At 31.7% G+C, this 21,917-nt stretch overlaps 2 protein-coding genes across 5 annotated transcripts; one reads left to right on the plus strand and one right to left on the minus strand.

Annotated features, from left to right (window-relative positions):
* The first annotated feature begins 8,873 nt into the window (after positions 1-8,873).
* On the plus strand, positions 8,874-12,432 carry LOC131029289 (chitinase 2). 3 transcript variants are annotated; one of them, XR_009102740.2, is made up of 2 exons: positions 8,874-9,036; positions 11,963-12,432. XR_009102740.2 is itself a non-coding variant. In XM_057959720.2 (2 exons), the coding sequence occupies exons 1-2, from the start codon at positions 9,594-9,596 to the stop codon at positions 12,241-12,243; spliced, it is 363 nt and encodes a 120-aa protein (XP_057815703.1). In that variant the 5' UTR covers positions 9,563-9,593; the 3' UTR covers positions 12,244-12,432. The 3 variants fall into 3 exon arrangements, 1 of the variants encoding a protein (XP_057815703.1); XM_057959720.2 differs by lacking the exon at positions 8,874-9,036 and adding an exon at positions 9,563-9,675; XR_009102741.2 differs by lacking the exon at positions 8,874-9,036 and adding an exon at positions 11,734-11,819.
* Positions 12,433-20,406: 7,974 nt separating this feature from the next.
* LOC131029287 (uncharacterized) lies at positions 20,407-21,312 on the minus strand. 2 transcript variants are annotated; one of them, XM_057959717.2, is made up of 3 exons: positions 21,065-21,312; positions 20,884-20,957; positions 20,407-20,677 (listed from the first exon to the last, which is right to left on the minus strand). In XM_057959717.2, the coding sequence occupies exons 1-3, from the start codon at positions 21,243-21,245 to the stop codon at positions 20,606-20,608; spliced, it is 327 nt and encodes a 108-aa protein (XP_057815700.2). In that variant the 5' UTR covers positions 21,246-21,312; the 3' UTR covers positions 20,407-20,605. The 2 variants fall into 2 exon arrangements, with proteins under 2 accessions (XP_057815700.2, XP_057815699.2); XM_057959716.2 differs by having other exon boundaries at positions 20,884-20,960; positions 21,065-21,303.
* Between the last annotated feature and the right edge of the window lie 605 nt (positions 21,313-21,917).

A 21,917-nucleotide genomic window follows, 5' to 3' on the forward strand; every position in this document is an offset into this window, starting at 1 on the left:
GTCAACCGTTAATCTTTTGAATGAAACCATTGTTCGCACCATTCTCTGTAACTGATTCGAGCTCTGTAGCTCCAGCGGCACTGTGACTCACACGGCGTTAGGGTTTGACGGACTCCAAACCAAAACAAATGAAACGCCAAATGCAACTTCCAAGAAAAACATTAACTTGTTCGATACAATAAGTATCATGAGGAATATGCCCTTTAAACCGTAGCAATTTTAAACCAAAAATGTCATTAACATAAATGCAAAGTCAGAGCTATCGTGTCACCAACATGGCTCCAAAGAACATGTTTTAAAAACACTTAACACGTCAGCCAAGTCAGTATGTCCGTGTATGCCAACACATCACCTTTTTTCTTTCTTGTCATCGAGGACAAAAGTACCAAAGAGCAACAAACTCCCCCTTTGTCCTTGATGGCAAAAAAAGAAAAAACTTAAACAATTATTGCCACGAAAAATGCCATCATCTGAAAGGATCAAAAACAATGCAAGAAATTCCACTGTCAACAAATGCAATATACATCACCACTGAACTTTGTCGTAAAAAAAAACATTCTCTGAACTTGCAATTCTGTAAATAATGAACTCCCAATCTGAATCAAACAAGAATACTGAACTGAAATACCCAAAATGCTTGTGCCACTGTAATGAAATTCCAATGCCTGAAAAGTCAATTGTCACTGTAATATCACTGTAATGCCAATGAAATGCCAATAACATGCCAAGTCTGTAAAATGCCAATATCCAATGTCACAATATCCAATCTATCACTGTATACTGTCAAAAATGAAAAATTTATCACTGTATACTGTCAAACATGAAATACTGTCACTGTATACTGTCAAACATGCCAAAAAAAAAAACACAAATACCAAACTGTACAATCTGTCACTGTATAGTCACTGTATACTCACTGTTGCAAAAAAAATGAAATACTGTATAACCAAATACCAATCTGTCACTGTATACCAATACTGTATAACCAAATACCAATCTGTCACTGTATACCAATGTTACTCACTGTTGCAAAAAAAATGAAATACTGTATAACCAAATACCAAATTCTCCCCCTTTTTTTCTTTTTTTTCAATACAAGGACAAAAGGAAAGAAGAGAGCAACAGAGCAACACTCCCCCTCAAAGTATTCTTTAGGTGAAGACAAGAGCAGATTGAGAAAATACTCCCAATCTATCCCTTAATCGTTCAAAAACTTCTTTAGATAAGGCTTTTGTAAAAATGTCAGCAACTTGGGCTTGTGAAGGAACAAACACCAATTGAAACTCATTAGCCAACACCTGATCTCGTAAAAAATGAAGTTTAATGGCAACATGTTTAGTACGAGAGTGCATAATAGGATTTTTTGAAAGATCAATTGCACTAGTATTGTCACAATAGATTGAAATGGGCTTAATAGTAGAAATACCCATATCAGTAATTTGATGAGACATCCATATCAGTTGTGTGCAACAAGCAGTGGCTGCTATGTATTCTGACTCTGCGGTGGATAGAGTGACACAATCTTGTTTTTTACTGTGCCAAGCAACAAGACAATCACCAAGAAAGAAGGCAGCTCCACTGGTGCTTTTACGATCATCTAGACAACCAGCCCAATCAAAATCAGTGAAACCCACAAGAGTGAAGTCATTATTGCGAGGATACCAAAGACCATAATCTAGTGTGCCTTGAACATATCTAAAGATTCATTTTACAGCATTCAAATGAGATTGTTTAGGTGCAGATTGAAAGCGAGAGACTAGACATACTGCAAACATTAAATCTGGTCGAGATGCAGTTAAATATAATAGACTTCCTATCATTGACCTGTACTCAGATTGATTTACTGCAGGTGAGTCATCTGATTTGATCAATTTACAGCCTGTTTCCATTGGAGTGCTGACTGGTTTACAATCTGTCATATTAAATTTTCTAATCATCTCTTTGGCATATTTAGTTTGTGACAAGAAGATACCTTGCTGAAGTTGTAACACTTGAAGACCAAGAAAGAAACTCAGTTCCCCAAACATAGACATTTCAAACTCAGATTCCATGATTTTAGAGAACTTTTTGGATAAAGAGTCATTATTACAGCCAAAAATGATATCGTCTACATATATTACAACTACTAGGACATCATTACCTTCAAGTTTAACATATAAGTTGCTATCTACAGCACCTCTAGTGAAACCATTTGCTTTAAGATGATTATCCAGTCTAGAGTACCAAGCTCTTGGAGCCTGTTTAAGGCCATAGAGTGCTTTCTTTAATCTGTATACACAATCAGATTTGCCTGCAATTTCAAAACCTTCCGGTTGTTCCATATACACTTCTTCATCAAGATAACCATTCAGAAAGGCAGTTTTTACATCCATCTGATAAACTTTAAATTTTTTAAAGCAAGAGTATGCAAGAAAAATTCTGATTGATTCTAATCTAGCTACTGGTGCGAATGTTTCTCCAAAATCTATTCCTTCCTGCTGAGCATAACCTTTACACACAAAACGAGCTTTATTTCTAACAACCTTCCCAGATTCATCAAGCTTATTTCTAAAAAATCCATTTGCCTCCTATCACATTCTTATCATCTGGCCTAGGTACTAATTCCCAAGTTTGGTTTTTCTCTATTTGACTGATTTCATCTTTCATTGCATTTAACAAACATTCATCAGATAAAGCATCAGAAACATTTTTGGGTTCAAAATCAGTTATCAAACAAAAATGTTCAGCCAATTGAGCTTGTTCAGTTGTTTTTGCCCTTCTCCTAGTCAAAATACCTGCATCTATTTTGCCAATAACTTGACTTTGAGGATGTCTCTTTGTTATAATTTTTGAGGGTGTATAATGAAGAGTACCTGTCTCTGCATTTGAATTCTCTGTATTTTCTTCATCAGAACTTGATGAATCATTTTTCTTTTCTGTTTCTGCAGGTTTAGAAACTTGATCAACCTTTGTTAAAGTAATTTCCTCTTCCTCAATACCCTGCAAATCATTACTTAACAAAAATTGTTCATCAAACCTTACATTTATTGTTTCAACAATTTTATTCAGTCTATTATTGAAACATCTATATGCTTTGCTATGAGTAGAGTATCCAAGAAAGATACCCTCATCAGTTTTAGGCTCAAAATTTCCTAGATTTTCTTCATCTCTTTTTAGATAACATTTTGCACCAAAAATCTTGAAATATTTGATAGAAGCAGCTTTTCCATACCAAAGTTCATAAGGAGTAAAGGTAGATTTTACCCTGATTTGAACACGATTCAAAATGTAAACAGCTGTGTGTACAGCTTCTTTCCAATATCTGTCTGGTAGATTTGCCTCATTAAGCATTGTGCGAGCCATTTCTTTGACTGTTCTATTTTTTTCTCTCAACTACTCCATTTTGTTGAGGTGTACGAGTAGCAGCATATTGTCTCTTAATACCATGTCTTTCACAGTAATCAATGAATTCTTGTGAAGTGAATTCACCACCCTTGTCTGATCTCAAGCATTTCAACTTTAGATCAGATTCTCGTTCAACCATTTTTCTGAAAATCTTAAACCTATCAAATGCTTCAGATTTGTGTTTAAGGAAAGTGACCCATACCATTCTGGTATAGTCATCAACAAAAAGCATAAAATATTTTTCACCATTTATAGACTGTGTCCTTGTAGGACCACATAAGTCTGTGTGAACAAGCTGTAATGGTCTAGTAGAAGAATGTTCTTTAGGTTTGAAAGACACTTTTGTTTGCTTTCCTTTCAAACATGCTTTACAAACTGAATTGAATGGTTTATTCAAAATAGGCAAACCTCTAACATTCTGATTTTTACTGATTCTAACCAGATTGTCAAAATTTATATGTCCTAGGCGTTTATGCCATAACCAATTTTCTTCTATTTGACCCATAAGACAAATGCCTTCATTATTCTCACAGTCAGTGGAATCAAGAAGACTATAGACATTGCCAATTGTTCTCAAACCAGCAGCAACAGTTTTACCAGATTTATTTTTGATAGTACAGTCTTGAGAGCTAAAAGATACACTGTAACCACTATCACAAATTTGACTGACACTCAATAAATTGCGCTTTAACCCTTCAACAAAGTACACATCATGAATAGGAGTATCATCATTTAGCAATAATGTACCTTTACCTCGAACATAAGCTCCTGAATTATCCCCAAAGCGTACAAAGCCACCATTAAAGTCTTCAAGATGCAGAAATTTATTTCTATCTCCTGTCATATGGTGTGAACAGCCACTGTCCAACACCCATAAAGATTTCTTATTTGAGAAAAATGTAGTTTGCACTATCATTGATTGCTCAATACCAGTTACAAACTTAGGTTTCCATATTTTATTAGGACTTGCCTTTGTTTTGCACTGTATAGTAGTATGCTCAAAAGTGTTACACTTATTACACTTTACTGTTTTTGGAAAGTCATATCCTTGATTGTACCCAACCATAGGAGATCTTTGCTGCAGAAATCTGCAAGTATTAACCTTATGACCAAACCTATTGCAATAGAAACAGTATCCATAAAAGAAGCCAAACCTAAAAGGTTTTGTTCTGTTATAAGTCTGAAATGATTTTCTAGTTGCAGGCTTAGTGTTCTGTCTTGATGATTCAGCTTTATCAAACCCTAAACCAGCCAAATCTTTATGCAATTTTTGCTTGCTCAAGATATCATTTAGATGTATTGTACTTTCATACTGTTCAATTTGTTTTTGAAATTTTGTGGATTGTTTTTCTAATGTTTCAATTTTCTTTTCTCTTTCTTCAAGAAGGGACTTCAAGTTTGAAGTCACTAAATTTGCATCATTTAACTCAACTTGTAAAATCTGATTTGAATTTTCATGTGAGGCTGCAAGTTTCTTTAACCTCTTTATTTCTTTTAAGGCACACAACAATTCTCCTTCAGGATCTATTTCTCCTTGATCTAGATCTTCAAATTCATTTTCTGTTTTGCTAGTTACATCTTCTAATTCTGCCATAAATAGAGTTTCATCACCTTCACAAGGTGAATCATCTGATTCATTTCCAGAGTCTTCTTTAGTAAAAAGACTCTTCTTTTTCTTGAAGGTATTAAATCTCCTTTTAGGATTCCACATTTTCTTTTTGTAGAATTTTTCTGGTTTTTCCTCTTCACTGTTTTGATCACTTAGAGGACATTGAGCAGCAAAGTGTCCAGCTTTGCCACAATTAAAGCACTTAAAAGGTAATTTGCCCTTATATTTCTTTTTTAGTTTTCTAACAAAAAGGGCTTCTATAGCATCTGAAAGTTCAGAGTCACTATCAGGTTCTTCTTTCTTTTCTACTTTAAAAGCTGTTTCTTTTGAAGAAGAAGGATTATTACCTATCCTCATCTCATAGGCAGTAAGAATGCTTTGAAGATTATCAAGTGTCATGGTAGAAAAACTTTTCTTTTCTTCTAAGGTTGAAACCTTAGTTTCAAACTTGGGTAACAAAGTTCTAATCACTTTATTGACAACCTCCTTTTCTTCAACATCTTCACCAAGACCCTTTCTGGAATTAACTATTTCATCAACTCTAAGAAAATAACTTGCTACTGTTTCATCTTCTTTCATTCTTAAGGATTCAAACTGATTTTTGAGTGTAAGGATTTTAGACTCCTTAACCTTAGCATCCCCTTGATAAATGGTTTCAAGTTTTTTCCAAATATCATAAGCAGAAGAACAATGCATGACTTTAACAAAAACATCTTTAGTGAGACCACATAAGAGAGCATGCTTAGCTCTGGCATTTAACTCATACTTAGTTTTATCATCAGGATCAGTAGGAATAATAGAAGGAACTGTATATTTTGTGATCACAATATTCCACACATTAAGATCAACTGAAATGAGATAAGTTTCCATCCTAATTTTCCAGAACACATAATCAGTTCCATCAAAAAGAGGAGCTCTTGAAAGTGAAGCACCTTCCTGAGTTTGAGCCATAAAACAAACTTCCAAGTGACCAAGAACAATCCCTAGGACAGACCTATATGAGGGACCCTATGCTCTGATACCACTTGTTGGAAGTGGAAAACACTCTGAGAGGGGGGGGTGAATCAGAGTGTGACAAAATTTTAACGAGTTATACTTTTATGGACCTTGACAATTTTAATTCACAGTGTGAACAGATGGCTGAGACTTAACACTTTGAAGAAGTACATTAATGCAACATAAAGTATACCATTGAACCAACTAAAACATCTGATTCAGACCTTGTTTAACAAAATGGTATTAAAAATATTACACAAACTTGAAACATTAAAAATACTTTCAATATTGCATTACATATATCCAACTAAACAGAGTATGAGATAAAGAGGACTAGAATATGATGTATCAGAGCATACACTAGTAAACAGAATGAAACACGACAATGCAACATAACACAATATTTTGCATGAGTGGAAAACCCTCTTGGGGTAGAAAAACCACTCGGAAGATCCCTTATATTAATTCAAAAAGAGCACCAACTCAGTTCACATGTTTTAGAAACCACAAGGCCTCAAGGAGCACCAACCCCTCTTCTTATCAATGTATATTTCAACTCGAGCTACAACCACTGGTGATTTTATGCATGCACTTTATTCTTGCAGTCACAAAACCATCAGGGATTGGAGTGAGAATATTTTTATCAGTCTGTACATATGAAAATTTTGCAATAATATTCTTCAACACTATCCAATCTCTGAAAATATAGTTTCAAATCAATAAAATCTCATATACTCTGAACAGTATGATTTCAAATCAACAAACCCTGAACAATACGATTTCAAATCAAATAAAACCTCAAATACTCTGTACTGTATGATTTCAAATCAATAAACACTGAATAATATGGTTTCAATTCAATGAAGCCTCATATACTTTGTAACAAAAACAGAGTATTGATTCTCAAGAAACCCTCGGCTAGTTCTGTTAAACTACGGCACTGTTTAACGCTTCCACTTTGTTCACACTCAAAACACGGCACTGTATTTCTCTGTTTTAATGTTAGAACATTGTTCACACTCAAACTATGGCACTGTGTTTCTCCGTTTTTCTTCTCACAGACTGATTTGTCAATCTGTTTTTATGCACACCCAGAAAGAATCCCGTTTTCATCTTAAATAACCTGTTAACTTACAAGATTTGTAAACTGAAAAACAAATAACTGATTCTAACTGTGCAACGGAAACAGTAGAAACGGAAGACATTTTAATTTCCCAGTCATGAAAAACAAAAATAAAGCACAACCACTTCCTTATTTTTATTTTGCATAACTAAAAAATTCGAACCAAGGTAAACAGAATCTCTTAAATCATGTGTTTCAAGAACCATACCTGTTAAACGCAAACTGAACAAATAAACTAACCAGTCAACCGTTAATCTTTTGAATGAAACCATTGTTCGCACCATTCTCTGTAACTGATTCGAGCTCTGTAGCTCCAGCGGCACTGTGACTCACACGGCGTTAGGGTTTGACGGACTCCAAACCAAAACAAATGAAACGCCAAATGCAACTTCCAAGAAAAACATTAACTTGTTCGATACAATAAGTATCATGAGGAATATGCCCTTTAAACCGTAGCAATTTTAAACCAAAAATGTCATTAACATAAATGCAAAGTCAGAGCTATCGTGTCACCAACATGGCTCCAAAGAACATGTTTTAAAAACACTTAACACGTCAGCCAAGTCAGTATGTCCGTGTATGCCAACACATCACCTTTTTTCTTTCTTGTCATCGAGGACAAAAGTACCAAAGAGCAACAACAATATGGGAGGATTCCTGAGTCTTCGATGGCATGCCATGTATGGTGGATGGTCAAGTTTTGACTCCAACCTTTGCTAGTGGATGTCTTCGAGTTTGCGGAGGAAGGCTATGTAGAGTTCGAGGTTGTCAAAATTTGATGTAGAAACACGACACAACCTATGTGCCTACCATGACGATAATTTTGGAGATCTATAACTCACAAGCTTTCCATCGTGAAAGTAGTCAAATATTGTTATTCCAAATAAGATCTTTCAGAATAGTGGTGAAATGAAAATATTATCTTCTCTACAGTAGAAGGGGCTATAAAAGCTAGGGATAGAGGATGATAAGAGATGGATTTCCTTTTGGAAAAGAATATGATCTGATCTTATCTCATTTTCTTCCAAGTTTCAAGTTGGATTGAGAACTCAAATGTATTAGCTTTTGAAAGAGATAGGATCTTTGTACAATTGATCAATTTTTTTTTGAAACATTTTGTAAAAGTGACAACTAGATCAAGTGATCCGGTTTGATTTTGTAAAATCACAAAAATGATAGTTGAGCCTTAATATTATTCTAAATAGAAAACTGTGTCATGTTGCCTTTTCCAATATTCTTAATAATATTTTGTGCTAATCTTATCTGCCAAATTTTTATTTATGTTTTTTTGGAATTTTTCTTTATGAGTGGTTAAAGACCTTTGCATCCACATATTCCACACGATACTCATCGATAACAAATAATTATGATTTTTTCTTCTTCTTGTTCTTGCGGTTGCCTAAGTACTGATTCATGTGCACACTAAGCTTTCCTCAAAAGTTATGTTCGTAACCACTCTTTGCATTTTTATTACCATTAATATTGCCCATTAATTTTACAGATGTTGCCATTTAAATGTTTACATGTGTACGTTGAATATAATATGTTTTCAAACGGACAAACCATACAACACTTTTCACTATTACTTAATGTACGCACTAAGCCACCTCAAAAGTAATGTCTGTAAGCACTTTGGATTTTTCTTGGCAATTATATTGCCCATCAATTCTAAAAGATGTCTAAGTTGGATATGATGCATTTCAAATCATGAAATGTAAAACAAATAAACAGTAAGTTAGATTTTAATTAGAAAAACTTGAGAATAATTGATCCCAAACATTAAGACCATAAATGAAAGAACTCATACAGTTAAATTGACAGTGCTCCTCCTCCTGGTTCACAATTTCTTTACTACAGCATTGATGGCGGCTCGCCTCCTCTTGTTAATACTTTCAGATCCATTGTCTTTGCCCCTTTTTAACAGGTTTTTCCTTCTTTACTGATCTTATTTTACCTTTGAATCTCTGCATTTGTGAAAGAAAAAGGGAATCCCTTGCCCTATTTTAGTAATTCATAGGAACATCTTTCAAAGTGTTTGCTTGTATATAACTTAGCTAAGTGAAAAAATAATTTCTGCTTCCTCTGGCTTTTAGAGTAATGGAGGATGATCTCATTTGTCATTGTAACTGATTTTAGGGTTAACTGGATTCCTAAATTGTAACTTTCAGAATTCTGGTTTGAGATTAGGTATCTCTGCATTGCAATTTTATTGTCTTTGATGAAAATAATATGCTTTTTAAGAAAAAATAATGAAATGATGTGATTATATTTAAAATGGAACACACAAAATGAGGTGAATATACAGACATTAAAATAAAAAAATAGGGCATTCAAAGTGAAGAGGATATAAAGTGGGTTAGAATAAACTAGGAAAGAAAGAACAAAAATTTAGCTTTCGGAAAAGGAAAAATAAATAGTAAACGATGAAGGCAAGATGATAAGTGGTGGTCACATCTTGGTGTGCTAACCACATGTTTACACATGGTATCAAAATGTCCTACTTCATATTATTATGCTTCCTTTTTCACATTCGCTTGCTTCCCTTGGACTACTTTATCGTGGGGTACTCTATATTCGAAACAGACAAGCACTGTGAAATTGTAAGTGTTTTTTTTTTTGAATTATTTCTTTCTGTCGTTGGTCCACTCGTGAAAAAGAAAACATATGAAGTAGAAATCACAATTACAAGCTTCACACCACCAATCGAACTGCTAACCGAAATTTTGTAGAGTTGATTTGTTTAATAAAAAATTTCTCTATCTAATCTTCCTTTTTTTTTCATTTGATATTGTGGGTCTTGATTGTATTCATTTTTTCACAAGGACATTTTCTTTTTTTTTGTCATTTGATGTTGTGGGTCTTGATTGCATTCATTATCTCACAAGAACATTTTCCTTTTTTTTTTAATTTGATGTTGTGTGTTTTGACTACATTCATTGTCTCGCAATAACATGAATTGTCCGTGGGAATCTTACTTTTAAAGATTTACCATGAACAATTCGAGTGTACCAAGATTCCTTGCAAATGGAGTAGAATTCCACTAGTACAAGAAAGTAGAAGCCCTAGTTACTAGTGATAACTTTTCAAAATGAATGAAAATATTTTAAAGAGTTGATTTACTAAATCAAAATTAGAATAGAAATTTGTCATTCCATGTTTTGGGTTTTGGCTATATTCTCTATTGAAGTCATGTTGACAATTGATATTGTAAACTCAATAATAAATAATATTTACAATTATAGTGATGTCAGCATGATTGCAATATTAAAAACATTAAATATAATTATTGTTATTGTTAGAAAATGCATTGAATCTATAAATTTATTCTATTCTTAAAAATTATTAAAAGATTAACAATAAAACAATTAGAAAATAGTTGATAAGGGAGATGTATTAATTGTTATATTGCTTTAAATTAGAAGCTTATATTCTTATATAGATATCATTCTAGTTTCTATCACTTAATTTTATTATAAAATGTAATTGTTGATATATTTATATAATTTATTTTAATTATATATTAAAGTTTGAATATTATTACACTAGTTAAATTTGTTTGGGCACATATAAATTTATATCAATTTTAATTTTAATAACATATTATTAAGGTATTATGTTATAAATTATTTTCTTAAGATTATAGTTGAAGAGTTCCCTTCTTTTGGTTATAGTATATTACAACTTGAAGATTTTAGTTGAGATGGCGAGATGCCAAGTGGAATGATGAAATCCTTTCCATACTTGATCAATTGGATTCATTCTCCAATGGAAAAGTAACATTGGACTATATAGATAAAGCCTATTAATGAAGATGAATGAGTGTTGTCTACTTACAAATCTTTAAAACCACTTACAAATTAGAAAATCTTACAAGTGAATGATTGGATCTATTGAATTTATATGCCTATCTTCATTTACATTAAATGATTCCATTTGTTGTATCACTCGTCTATGTACTTTCTTAGTATTACTCTATTCAGCTTGAATATAAATACTTACTATTTTAGGGACTTTTATAAATTTAATATTTTAATATATTCAATTTCATAATTAAATTATTTTAAATTTATAAATCCTTTTAATGATTTGTGAATATATACAAGCAACATTGTTAACATTATAGATATAAAAATACCAATTCTTATCTCTTATTATTATAGTTTTAAATTCTAAAAAGGTTTATTAAAATTTTACATCAATTAAAATATTTTTCTACTACTAAAAATTGTAGAGTTTTGAGATAAAATTATAATATTTAAAATATTAAAAAAAAAATGAAAAATTAATTATAATTGAAAAAATTAAGTTTAATGAATGGTGATATGTTTCTTAAATTATGTTTTCTATAAAGATTTAAATCTCTAAATGATTGCACAGGACTGATTCCTCCACTTACATATATGAAAAAAAATTATAAAATAATTAATAAAAATAAAAAAGTTATTTAATATTTTTAATATGAACAATATATAAAAAATTCTTTTTATTGTGGATCAGGTATCATGAGAAAGAGTTGACCTTATCTCTAAATGCTTGACCAAAAAAATCACAGTTATAAATAGTGATGCTGTTTACAATTATTTATCATAGAATGTCCTCTTAACAACCCCTGCACCTCTGCCATTCTTGGTTTTTTAAGAAGACCTCTTGTCAAACAAGCCCGTGTCTATGTTTGCCTGATTTTCATATGCAGATATTATAATACAAGTTTTTTTTCCCTTTTTCAAATTATTTAATTAACTGTAGTGCATAATCTTTACTACCTTCAAAATTAGTAGTATGATATTCTTATTGTTGTTTATAGAAGTGAACATAATAATATTTTTATAGTGGAATTGTTGTTCTTGCAGATAGAGAAAAGATGGCAGAGAGAAGATCAAGATTAGCACTTTATATGTTGTTAGTGTTGATGGCAGTTATGGTGAAGATAAAGGGAGACCCAACATGCAGTCCAGCTGGGAACTTTTGGTGCAACAGTGGGAGATGTTGCAGCATTTATAACTGGTGTGGAAGTACATCAGACTACTGTGCATCTGGCAACTGTCTTGCTCAGTGCTGGCCAAACGCCCTTGCACTTAACCAGTCTAGTTTGAGTGTAGCTCAACACAACCTTACCTCGGCCTCTCCATAGCAACTCATCACTGCTATCTGGGTTGATGAAGAAGAATTAGTTAATCTTTTAGACTAAGCAATATATTAAGTCTAGAGAATTTCAGTGGATTCTGAGTGTTTAACACTTTTAAACTTAGAAATCAAAGCTTAGTGTGTGATTTAAGTCATCCCCAAATAAATAAAATTATAACAAGAATTTTAATCATCATATGATTACAGCTATATAAGTAAGTTCTTATATTTTATTGTCATCATATGTTTAGTACAGGTACAAGTCTTTGCATGACTGGTTTAATATATAATATTAAAAAGAAAACTAATAATTATTTATGCTTGCTGCTTAAATTAACTCTGGCTGTGGACTGTCCGTGGATTAAATTTTTCATGGCGGTTATTCATTCAACACCACTGTTAAATTGGTGGGGCAGTCAATGGTTAAAGACAGTAACATCAAAGACTAAACATATAATTATCTTTCAGAATTTTCTTCTGCTCAGAAATTTTTCTTTCATCTGATACAATCTTTTCATATGTTATGATTATTATTTGCAGTAAAAATGGCATGAATATGGCCATACTAACACCAAATTGAAGTAATATCTGATGATGATAAGATTATGATTTTGAGGTGGAGATCAGTACGAAGCTTAAATGCTACTTTATCTTTATAAAAAATAAAACAGGTATATTCGCATCTGTAATCATCTGATGGTAATACAGATTGTTATCTCAGTAATTAAGACGAGCTTCCAACTCTAGTAGGCTTGTTTATTGAACGCTTTGCTTAAATACTCTACATGAATACACTGTTTGTGTTTAAACTTTAAGTAAAAAAAAATTCTAACCTCTAATTTGTCAAAATATTATCCTAACATAAATACTAATATAATTTGTAATATAAATTATTTGTGGTTCCATCATAATAAGAATATAGTAATCATAATCATTTATGTTTATTAATGATATTCTTACTATTGTTAGCATATGGTCTATCTATCTTTAAAGGAATAAAGATAAAGTACTATGAAAATATCTTATTTTATTAACCTAAACAAAAAATCTATAAGATTACTTCTTTATTATTATTATTATTATTATAACTCCAAATGAATTGATTGAAATAATTATCCGATGACTTATAGACAAAACTAATCACTTTAATTCAGAATAAGTGAGAATTAAAGATGAAAGGTTAAATAAAATAATATTAAATTAAAAAATAGTAATTTTGTTTTTTAATTTTTCCCATATTTAAATATCACAAACACCTAAATTTATTGATGCTTGCCTCCATATATGAATATAATTTGCTTTTGGCATGATCAGATAATTTTAATTATTTATTCTTTTATTTAATAATATTGAATGACGATAAAAACTACCAAGAATGTCTATCCCAATAGTATTGCCCACTGAGTGATTGAGTGGAAATATGGCTGGCAGGAATCTTTCTTTCTGTTTGTCGGGGCGCTCGGTGCGGACGTCAAATCGGTAGTTTTACAAAAACATTCCACGACAGAAACATAATACGCAGCACAGCGTGTGCCTGGTGTTTCGTTGAAGGGAATTAATTGTAGTTTCTTTTAACATAAGTGGGTGCTTGACTCGTGGCATTAATGATGTGGACATTAAACGTGTTCAAACAATTTTGTTTAATAGATATTCATTAGTCAATAATTAAATAAAAAATAAAATATTTTGTTTGCTAATTATTCCATCTTTTCTATTGAAAGTGACCATCATACTTTTGGTGGATTTTTAAAGAAGGTTACTAATTATTTTAAAATATTATTTTTTAAAAGCTCCCTATCTTATGCTTTGATGGATGTTCATACCTTGTTCCAAAGTTCTCAGATTTGTATAGGCAAAAAGATGTAAGTTAAGGGTTGTGGAGAGGGCTTTACTTTGGCAATCAATATTTGTTTGGAAGTTTTGAAAGCCTTTCTAGCAATATCACTTTGTGCATATCCTACAACATTGTAAACTCCAAGAGACTGTAACCTTTGAGACATTATTTTGAGATAAGAGGAGATTAATGACTACGGGTTGGAGGAGAGGTACATGTAGGGATCATCAGGCTAGTCATAGAGAGCTACTAGGAAAACTATAATTGGAGCATATGGAGGGAGCTTTGTGTGGAAACTGCAAATGGGTTGATAGGGATTGGTGTCATGACGATAGCAAGGCCCATAGGAATAGGTATGGTTTTATTTATTGTTCTATTTATATTATTCACTGAATTATATTACAACCCCATTCTAGAAAATTCAGGCTAGTCATAGAGAGCTACTAGGAAAACTATAATTGGAGCATATGGAGGGAGCTTTGTGTGGAAACTGCAAATGGGTTGATAGGGATTGGTGTCATGACGATAGCAAGGCCCATAGGAATAGGTATGGTTTTATTTATTGTTCTATTTATATTATTCACTGAATTATATTACAACCCCATTCTAGAAAATTCAGGCTAGTCATAGAGAGCTACTAGGAAAACTATAATTGGAGCATATGGAGGGAGCTTTGTGTGGAAACTGCAAATGGGTTGATAGGGATTGGTGTCATGACGATAGCAAGGCCCATAGGAATAGGTATGGTTTTATTTATTGTTCTATTTATATTATTCACTGAATTATATTACAACCCCATTCTAGAAAATTCAATCTTTTAAATAATAATGTTAAACATAACAATGACTAGTGCAAAGATAACTATACTATTGCATTCAAATTCATTGTGCAAGTTGAATGCTTATTGTTACTTCTAAATTTAGAGATAACAACTATCACATTAAAGAGCTATTGGGTTTGGAGGTTTCAATAAATGAATAATTAAAAGTAATTGAAAATGTGGAAGCAAATCCAATAGGCATGTGGTACTTGATAAAATATTAAGAAAATAATTGATGTTTGTTGAATATTAGATTAAGTAGCATTTGTATGAAAGACTTCATAATCATGTAGGGAAAACAAGAATCTTGGATTGGTGGTCAAATCCTTTCAACCAATAATTTATAATATTAAGGTTATATTCAAGATTGAGTTGAATTTGGATTTCTATTCTTCAACTTTAGGGCTTATAAAATTTATAGGTTCTATTTGGTAATAGAAGAACATCCACATTTCATGAAAACACCAAACTAGTGGTGTCTTTATGTAAGACTAGATATTCTCACATATATGTATTATTTTGGAACTATTTTTAATTATAAATAATATTATTTAATGAAATATACTTTGTTGTCAAGATCTTTGTGAGTTAAGTAGAGATAAATTGTGAACATGGTCCTAGATCAACATGTAGAAAGGGGTGGGGAGATCTTGAACTAAAATGAATAGTACTGTGTTTTTAGTTAATTCTTCTAATATCTTATTAATCATGGGAAGAAACAAAGTATCACAAATTTAATTACTATAGGAAGATCATTTTAACCTTGGTACACAATTAAACTAGTTGTGGAGGTAGCAACTCATTTTTTTATTATTAGATCCTCAAACATGATGGAATGCTCAAGGGTTCTATTGAGACCCCCCAAGTCATTAACAAGGATGAGTTGTAACAAACGTGCAATAGTGTGACACTACTTTTAAGGTTCTGACTACATCCTTGGTGTTATTATTGGGTGACTAAAAGTTGTATGTTACAATTGATGTACGAGTATTGGGAAAAAAAAATTGATATGTTCATGTTCTTAATGTTATCAATATTATTGAGACTATATCCTTACATGATTCTCTAATGGATATAGAGGTGTAAACTATCTTGTGTATAAATCACATATTACTCACGCCTTAGGAAAATTGGTAATTAATGTGTTAGGTCTTTTAATTATTTACATAATGTTTGTAAAGGCTTTATAGTATTACAAAATATCGACTCCTTGAGTATAACACTCTCTATAGTGAATCTATTATTTAAATATTGAATGAAAGTGCTTTCCTATGTGTTTGGGTAAACCAAGGTAATTTTATGTTGAGTAATAAGCCTAGCCCTTATGTTGATAAGACAATCCTTTTTAGTTCAAGTTGGTTTATGAATAATGCTAGGAAGTGTTCGATTCAAGATGTCAATATCTTCAAGGGAAGTGTTGTAGTACGAGTTGCTTAATGGCATTAGAATTCCCTATTTGTCATTAAGCATTAATGACTATTGTAAATCATTTTTAAGGGAAATCTATTTGGGTAAGACCTAGTAACTAAGGGAAACATTAACAAAATCTTGGTTATGGTAACTTGTGTGTAGGTATCCTTGAGAGACGTTGTAAGGAGAACTACATGTAATTTTGAATCGTTGGGAATCAAGAACATAGGCGGTCCTTGGGTGAAGGATTCCCCTATGACCTCAAGTCCATAGGGGAAGGGTTTAGGGGGTGAATAACTCCCAAGTTATAGGGTTGTTTCTAATTGGTTTGACCCTTTCTCTTCACTGGGATTCAAATGAGGACAAAGTGGATATTAGATTGTTATGAAAACTTGATCATTAGTATTTAATACATGTTGTGTTCTAAATAGCATTTTGAATCAAGTCATGGGGTTGAATACCTTATAGTCAGTTTGTTTATCTATGGAGTAGATGCCATCTTATGTTGGATCCAAGTGGTTCTATACGGTTGTGAATTGTAATACTATACCTATAGGAATTTGTGTATATAGTCTTAGATCAGTCATTTGTTATCTACTTGTTCTGAATTAGGATCCTCTCTTCTAGTTATAGTGGTAAGATAAATATAGGCACTAACTTTTACAACAACAAATGGAGTTCAAGACCCTATAAGGGTATAGGTAGAGGATTTTATTCCTCTAGTATGTATATTAGTCCTCTCTATTTGAGGTGATCACTAAAGAATAAATCCTATGACACACATAAGATAAGCTTATCTTCTTGAGATTGATTGTATTCAAGGAGCATGCTATGTCAAAATACTATTGTACCATCCTAAATTGTACTCACCTACAATTTTGTCCTCACCTAGGCCTTACTTTGGTATTCAATTTTCCAAGGCCTGATTGCAATGCTAATTTTGATCAAACCACCCATCTATACTACATTTTCATCAACTTCCTAAATATCCCCCCAATTTGGAATCCCGATTTCCAGGAATAGGGTGCACCACACTCTGAGTCTCTCAATTGGGCCCCAATTTCAAGCCTCATAATGATCATCATTAATGAGTGAAAATTTGGATCTCATGTTGGCCAGAACTTATAAATTAGCCACAACCAAAGCCATTATCAATATTTCATCTTAGGCATATGTAATGTTATACTATTAATGAAAAAACACACACACTGATGAGACCATAAATTGTCTCATATTTAACCCATTAAAATAATCTATTTCTTCTTAGTGTATTATTGTAAAAGTTGATTTGAGTAATGATTGAAAGTTCTTTAGCTTGATTAAGGTAGAATATAAAGTAGATATTTGGTTTATTTTAGCTAAATAAATGTGATCCAAAATTATTCTAATATATCTCTATGAGTATGCAAGATGTTATGAAGAAGTTGAATGAGTTATTAAATAAACTCATGACAAGATGAAGCTTCAAAAACACTTGCAGCAGAGATCTCCAGACATTAACTCCAAACAAATCCTGATAATGTTTTGAAGAAATTAAGAGAAGATAGAGAATATTCTTGAAAACTCCTATCACACTACAACAATCATGAAAAATCATGGATCACTAGTCATTCCTAAATCAATGGGCAAAGCATATGTTTCATACAAGTTGCAGTTTCACACTACACTGCATTATCCTTCTCCAACAAAGATAACTCAAGTTACAAAAGAACTCCAATGTAATTGTATGATTGTATAATATCTTTCATGACAATCTAAAATGATGTTATCAACTGATTTGAAGAATAATTTCTTCATTCACATTGAGAACTTGAGACTTCCTAAAATTCAGGCGCCCAAAAATTGTGAAAAACACAGTCTCAGTAAAATGGCCATATCTCACTCATTTCTCAACAAAATTCAAAATTTCAAAAGGATCTGGAAAATGTATTTGAAGGGATAAAACCTCTTTTGAGGGTTTGGCATGAGTCAGAATAGTGAAGGAGCAGTTTGCATCATAAAATGACAAAGACAGTTTGGCAGGATGAAGGACAACATTGTTAGTTTTCTCAAAGTTGTGTAAACAACCCTTAAAAATATGGATCTTTGATCCACAATCTTAGTATATTGGTTGGGTAGATATGGAATGGGAATTATATAAATATATTGTAATCAATCAAGAAAAAGGGGGGATTAGAAAGGTTTGTTTTAGCTTGAGGAAATAGGATAGATTAGTTTCATTTCCAGAATTTCTTAGAGTAAATTTGAATTCAAGAAAGTATTTTATTTCAAGTAAGTGTTGCTTAGTTTAGAATTTTAAATTCATGCAAGTGTGCCCTAGATTATCCTTTCCTTTCATACAAGTGTGCCTTAGATTAACTTTCATTTCCTGCAAGTTAGAATAGACTATCACACAATTTTTCTTCATTCTCTATTGCATACAACCATGGACACCACCTTGGATTGATAAATTAAATGATGAGGATTACAATGACCTCGTCACATACCACCAAATCCATCATCCGTGACCACAAACACTACGGCTTGGTACAATAAGGATTGATGTTGGTAATAATTTTGTTTATTTTCATTAATGTTTGCTAGCCCTTTCATTTGTTTGAGTGTTGCATGCATTTTGGTTAGAATGAGTTATTTAATTTAACTTGTTATTTTATGCCCTAAATTCATTTACACAATTACTTTCTATATGTAATTCATGTATTCTCTTACTAACTCTTGGTTTTCATCTTAATTATGTTAAGTTTCCTTCATATAACTCTAAACTATGTTTTGTTTATAGTATTTACTTTCTATGAAATGAGAGTACATTGATTAATAGATTGTAATAAATCATCTCTTATTATAAAGAGAAAAATATTTTTTTAAATTGAAAATTGATTGGTCCAATACAAACTCCTTACAGTTAAACATATTAGAAACCACCAATGGGAGATCAAGAGCCACTGCATATAAATATTCTTTTATTTAGAGAGCACCTTTTATGGAAGATCAAGAATCACTACTTAGAATTCTAGTTTAGATTTTATGATTATATTTATAATATAATAAAATTGTATTTGTTATATTGATGACATCTATGTATTTAATGTCATTAGAATTTGCATTGTGTTTGTTTTCTAAATATCTTGATCACCTTTACATAATATTTCTTTTCATTATACAAAAGACATGTTACAATTGTATATCAGTATGATAAAAATTTGATATATGTACTGTTTTACAATAATTATAGTGTGATAGAAAGATATATTGTTTAATAGAAAATTAAATAAATTGCAATTTTATGGCTCATACCTTTGATAACAATTCTTGGTATTCTTTTGAATAATTATTCATGTTGATAAATTATACTACATCGAAAGTCATTTCTTTTTAATAAATTTTTAAAACTTCTTAAATTATTAAACACATGATACTGGTATAAAATAATGAAATAACTCAAGATGATATTCAATGGTTGATAATAACATATATAAATACTCCTATTGATCACCTGCACTACATGAAATGAATTCAGCCAAAAAAACATACTTATGTATTCCTTGGCTTTGAAAATTATTTATATGTGTATATTGACAATTTAATAGCACATTTATATATTTTAAAGAGTTAAAAGTATCAAAATAACCTCTTTGTAAATTATATTTTTAGACAAGTCTCTCACTCATACCCATAATAGAATAGAAAGATTTACATGTATTTCCATCATATAGAAGCTAAAACATTAAGCCTCCCGGCTTATTGAACAAACCCACATAATTTAATAATGAAAACATTAATATATATGTTTTGATGATAAGTGGTTGTAGTTAAACTTTTTTAACATTTTTATGTAAATATTTTTTTTAAATTTATTATTAAATTAAATAATATTTAATAGATTAAATCATAATCCATTTGAAAGCTAAAATAACAACCCTTTATAGCATTATAAAGTAACACAAGTTAACCTAAAAGACTTCATTAATCAATAAGAAAATATATAATGCTAGATACTCATACTTCATTTTATCATAGGCTTATCCACTTCTTTAAAAACTGGAATCCTTTTTCGCAAGCCTTCAGCTTTTAATGAATGACAATTCATTATATGAGACTTCAAAACATATTGTAACCATATTATCATATTAGGATCTTTTTCTGATACAGTAAAAACATCTCATACAAATAAAGCAAGCCACTAGTACAACTTTTATTTCTCTGGGCACTTCAAACACAACATTTTCACTACCCCTAATCTATGCATAAATTTGCCATACTTTTCCTATTTGCTTAATGCTCCTCTTGTATACCAAAATCTGGTATCTAATTATGATGTGGGCCATCACCTGTATTTGGGCCTGGAGGGTCTGGACGTTTCACACTCATAACAGCAGCCTGAATCACAAATACCCAACCGAAGATTTAGGTTAAGAGAATCTTTATCATCAAAATCGTTTGATAATATTGATTTCACCAGATCACAGTATACAAGATTATGTATAAGAAAATAATCAATAAGAAAGGCCCGATTCCACAATATATGAACTGGAGCAAGAGAAAAATACTGCATGACTTATTATGTCTGGGAAATTGTTTCTTACAGTTGAAAACCTTTGGGTACCACCTTTTGACGCCTTCTTAAACTCTTTGTTAGTGTTCTCCACCAGATTGACATCTTCTGAGAGTGTAAAGAAAATCAAAGGTGGATTTGGAAAAGCAAATAAACAACATTACAAAATAAGAAAATCCATTGTATCTATATGACAATAAAATAGCAAATACCCAATTGCAGATTTTCCCTTGCTTTTAAGCTCTGAGTAACTTTATCATTGTTTCCCTTTGGAAATGTATGTGTAAATCTGTTGTGGAAAACAGTAGCATTACTCCAAACCCTTATATGGGTAGTAGTGAAGCTTCGCATACAGAGAGCCCATGTGTTGCTGCTCACTATTATTCGCCTCATCTTCACCCACCCTTATCTCTGATTTTTTCTTCTTCTTTACCTCATTATATGCATTTTCTTGTAAGATTCCGTTCCGCATTCTGAAGACTCTACATGTTAATATCCCACCAAAAGCAGAAAAAGATAAGAGTTTAAGTCACAGATTCCATATTGAAAGGCGTGCAAACAGTGAAGAACAAAACATGTGCAAGTGAGGGCATGATTAAGTCATAAGATTAACGCAATTCAAGTGTGAACTTTATCCGAGCCATTAAGAAAACAGTAAAAGTAATGTAAATAAATGCACCAAGGTCACTTCATTTTACTCGCTGACAATGACTTGAGTGGAGCATGAATGCGCCCAAGTTGAGTCGTAAAGTCTAAAGCTCAAGTCAAGCTCCCTCGTGAAGTTCAAGTGAAGTTGACTCGTGACTCTAAAGCTCAAGTCAAGCTTACTTTTGACTCTAAACTCACTTTGATTTTTGATTTTTGATTTTTGTTCTTACAATATACAAGGTAACAGGGTGCATCTTTGATCTTATTTGTTAATTACCTAGAAATTAGAATATAATGAATTTTTTATATTTCATTAATTAATAATTACTATAAAAATATATCTTATGACGTCTGTCCACTTTTGCCTCTCAAACATTTGGAAACCCAAACAAAAATTATCTTTATCTCTCTAGAGAA

The sequence above is a fragment of the Cryptomeria japonica genome, chromosome 10 (assembly GCF_030272615.1).
Source record: "Cryptomeria japonica chromosome 10, Sugi_1.0, whole genome shotgun sequence".
Lineage (NCBI taxonomy): Eukaryota > Viridiplantae > Streptophyta > Pinopsida > Cupressales > Cupressaceae > Cryptomeria > Cryptomeria japonica.

Bases quoted from the DNA above. Each gene is read 5' to 3' on its own strand.
- LOC131029289 (XM_057959720.2), top strand. From the start codon at position 9,594: ATGGTATCAAAATGTCCTACTTCATATTATTATGCTTCCTTTTTCACA. The intron at 9,676-11,962 runs GTACTCTATATT...TTGTTCTTGCAG, and splicing joins TTGGACTACTTTATCGTGGG to ATAGAGAAAAGATGGCAGAG.
- LOC131029287 (XM_057959716.2), bottom strand. From the start codon at position 21,245: ATGAGGCGAATAATAGTGAGCAGCAACACATGGGCTCTCTGTATGCGA. The intron at 20,961-21,064 runs GTATTTGCTATT...TTACACTCTCAG, and splicing joins AAGGGAAAATCTGCAATTGG to AAGATGTCAATCTGGTGGAG. The intron at 20,678-20,883 runs GTAAGAAACAAT...TTTGTGATTCAG, and splicing joins GTACCCAAAGGTTTTCAACT to GCTGCTGTTATGAGTGTGAA.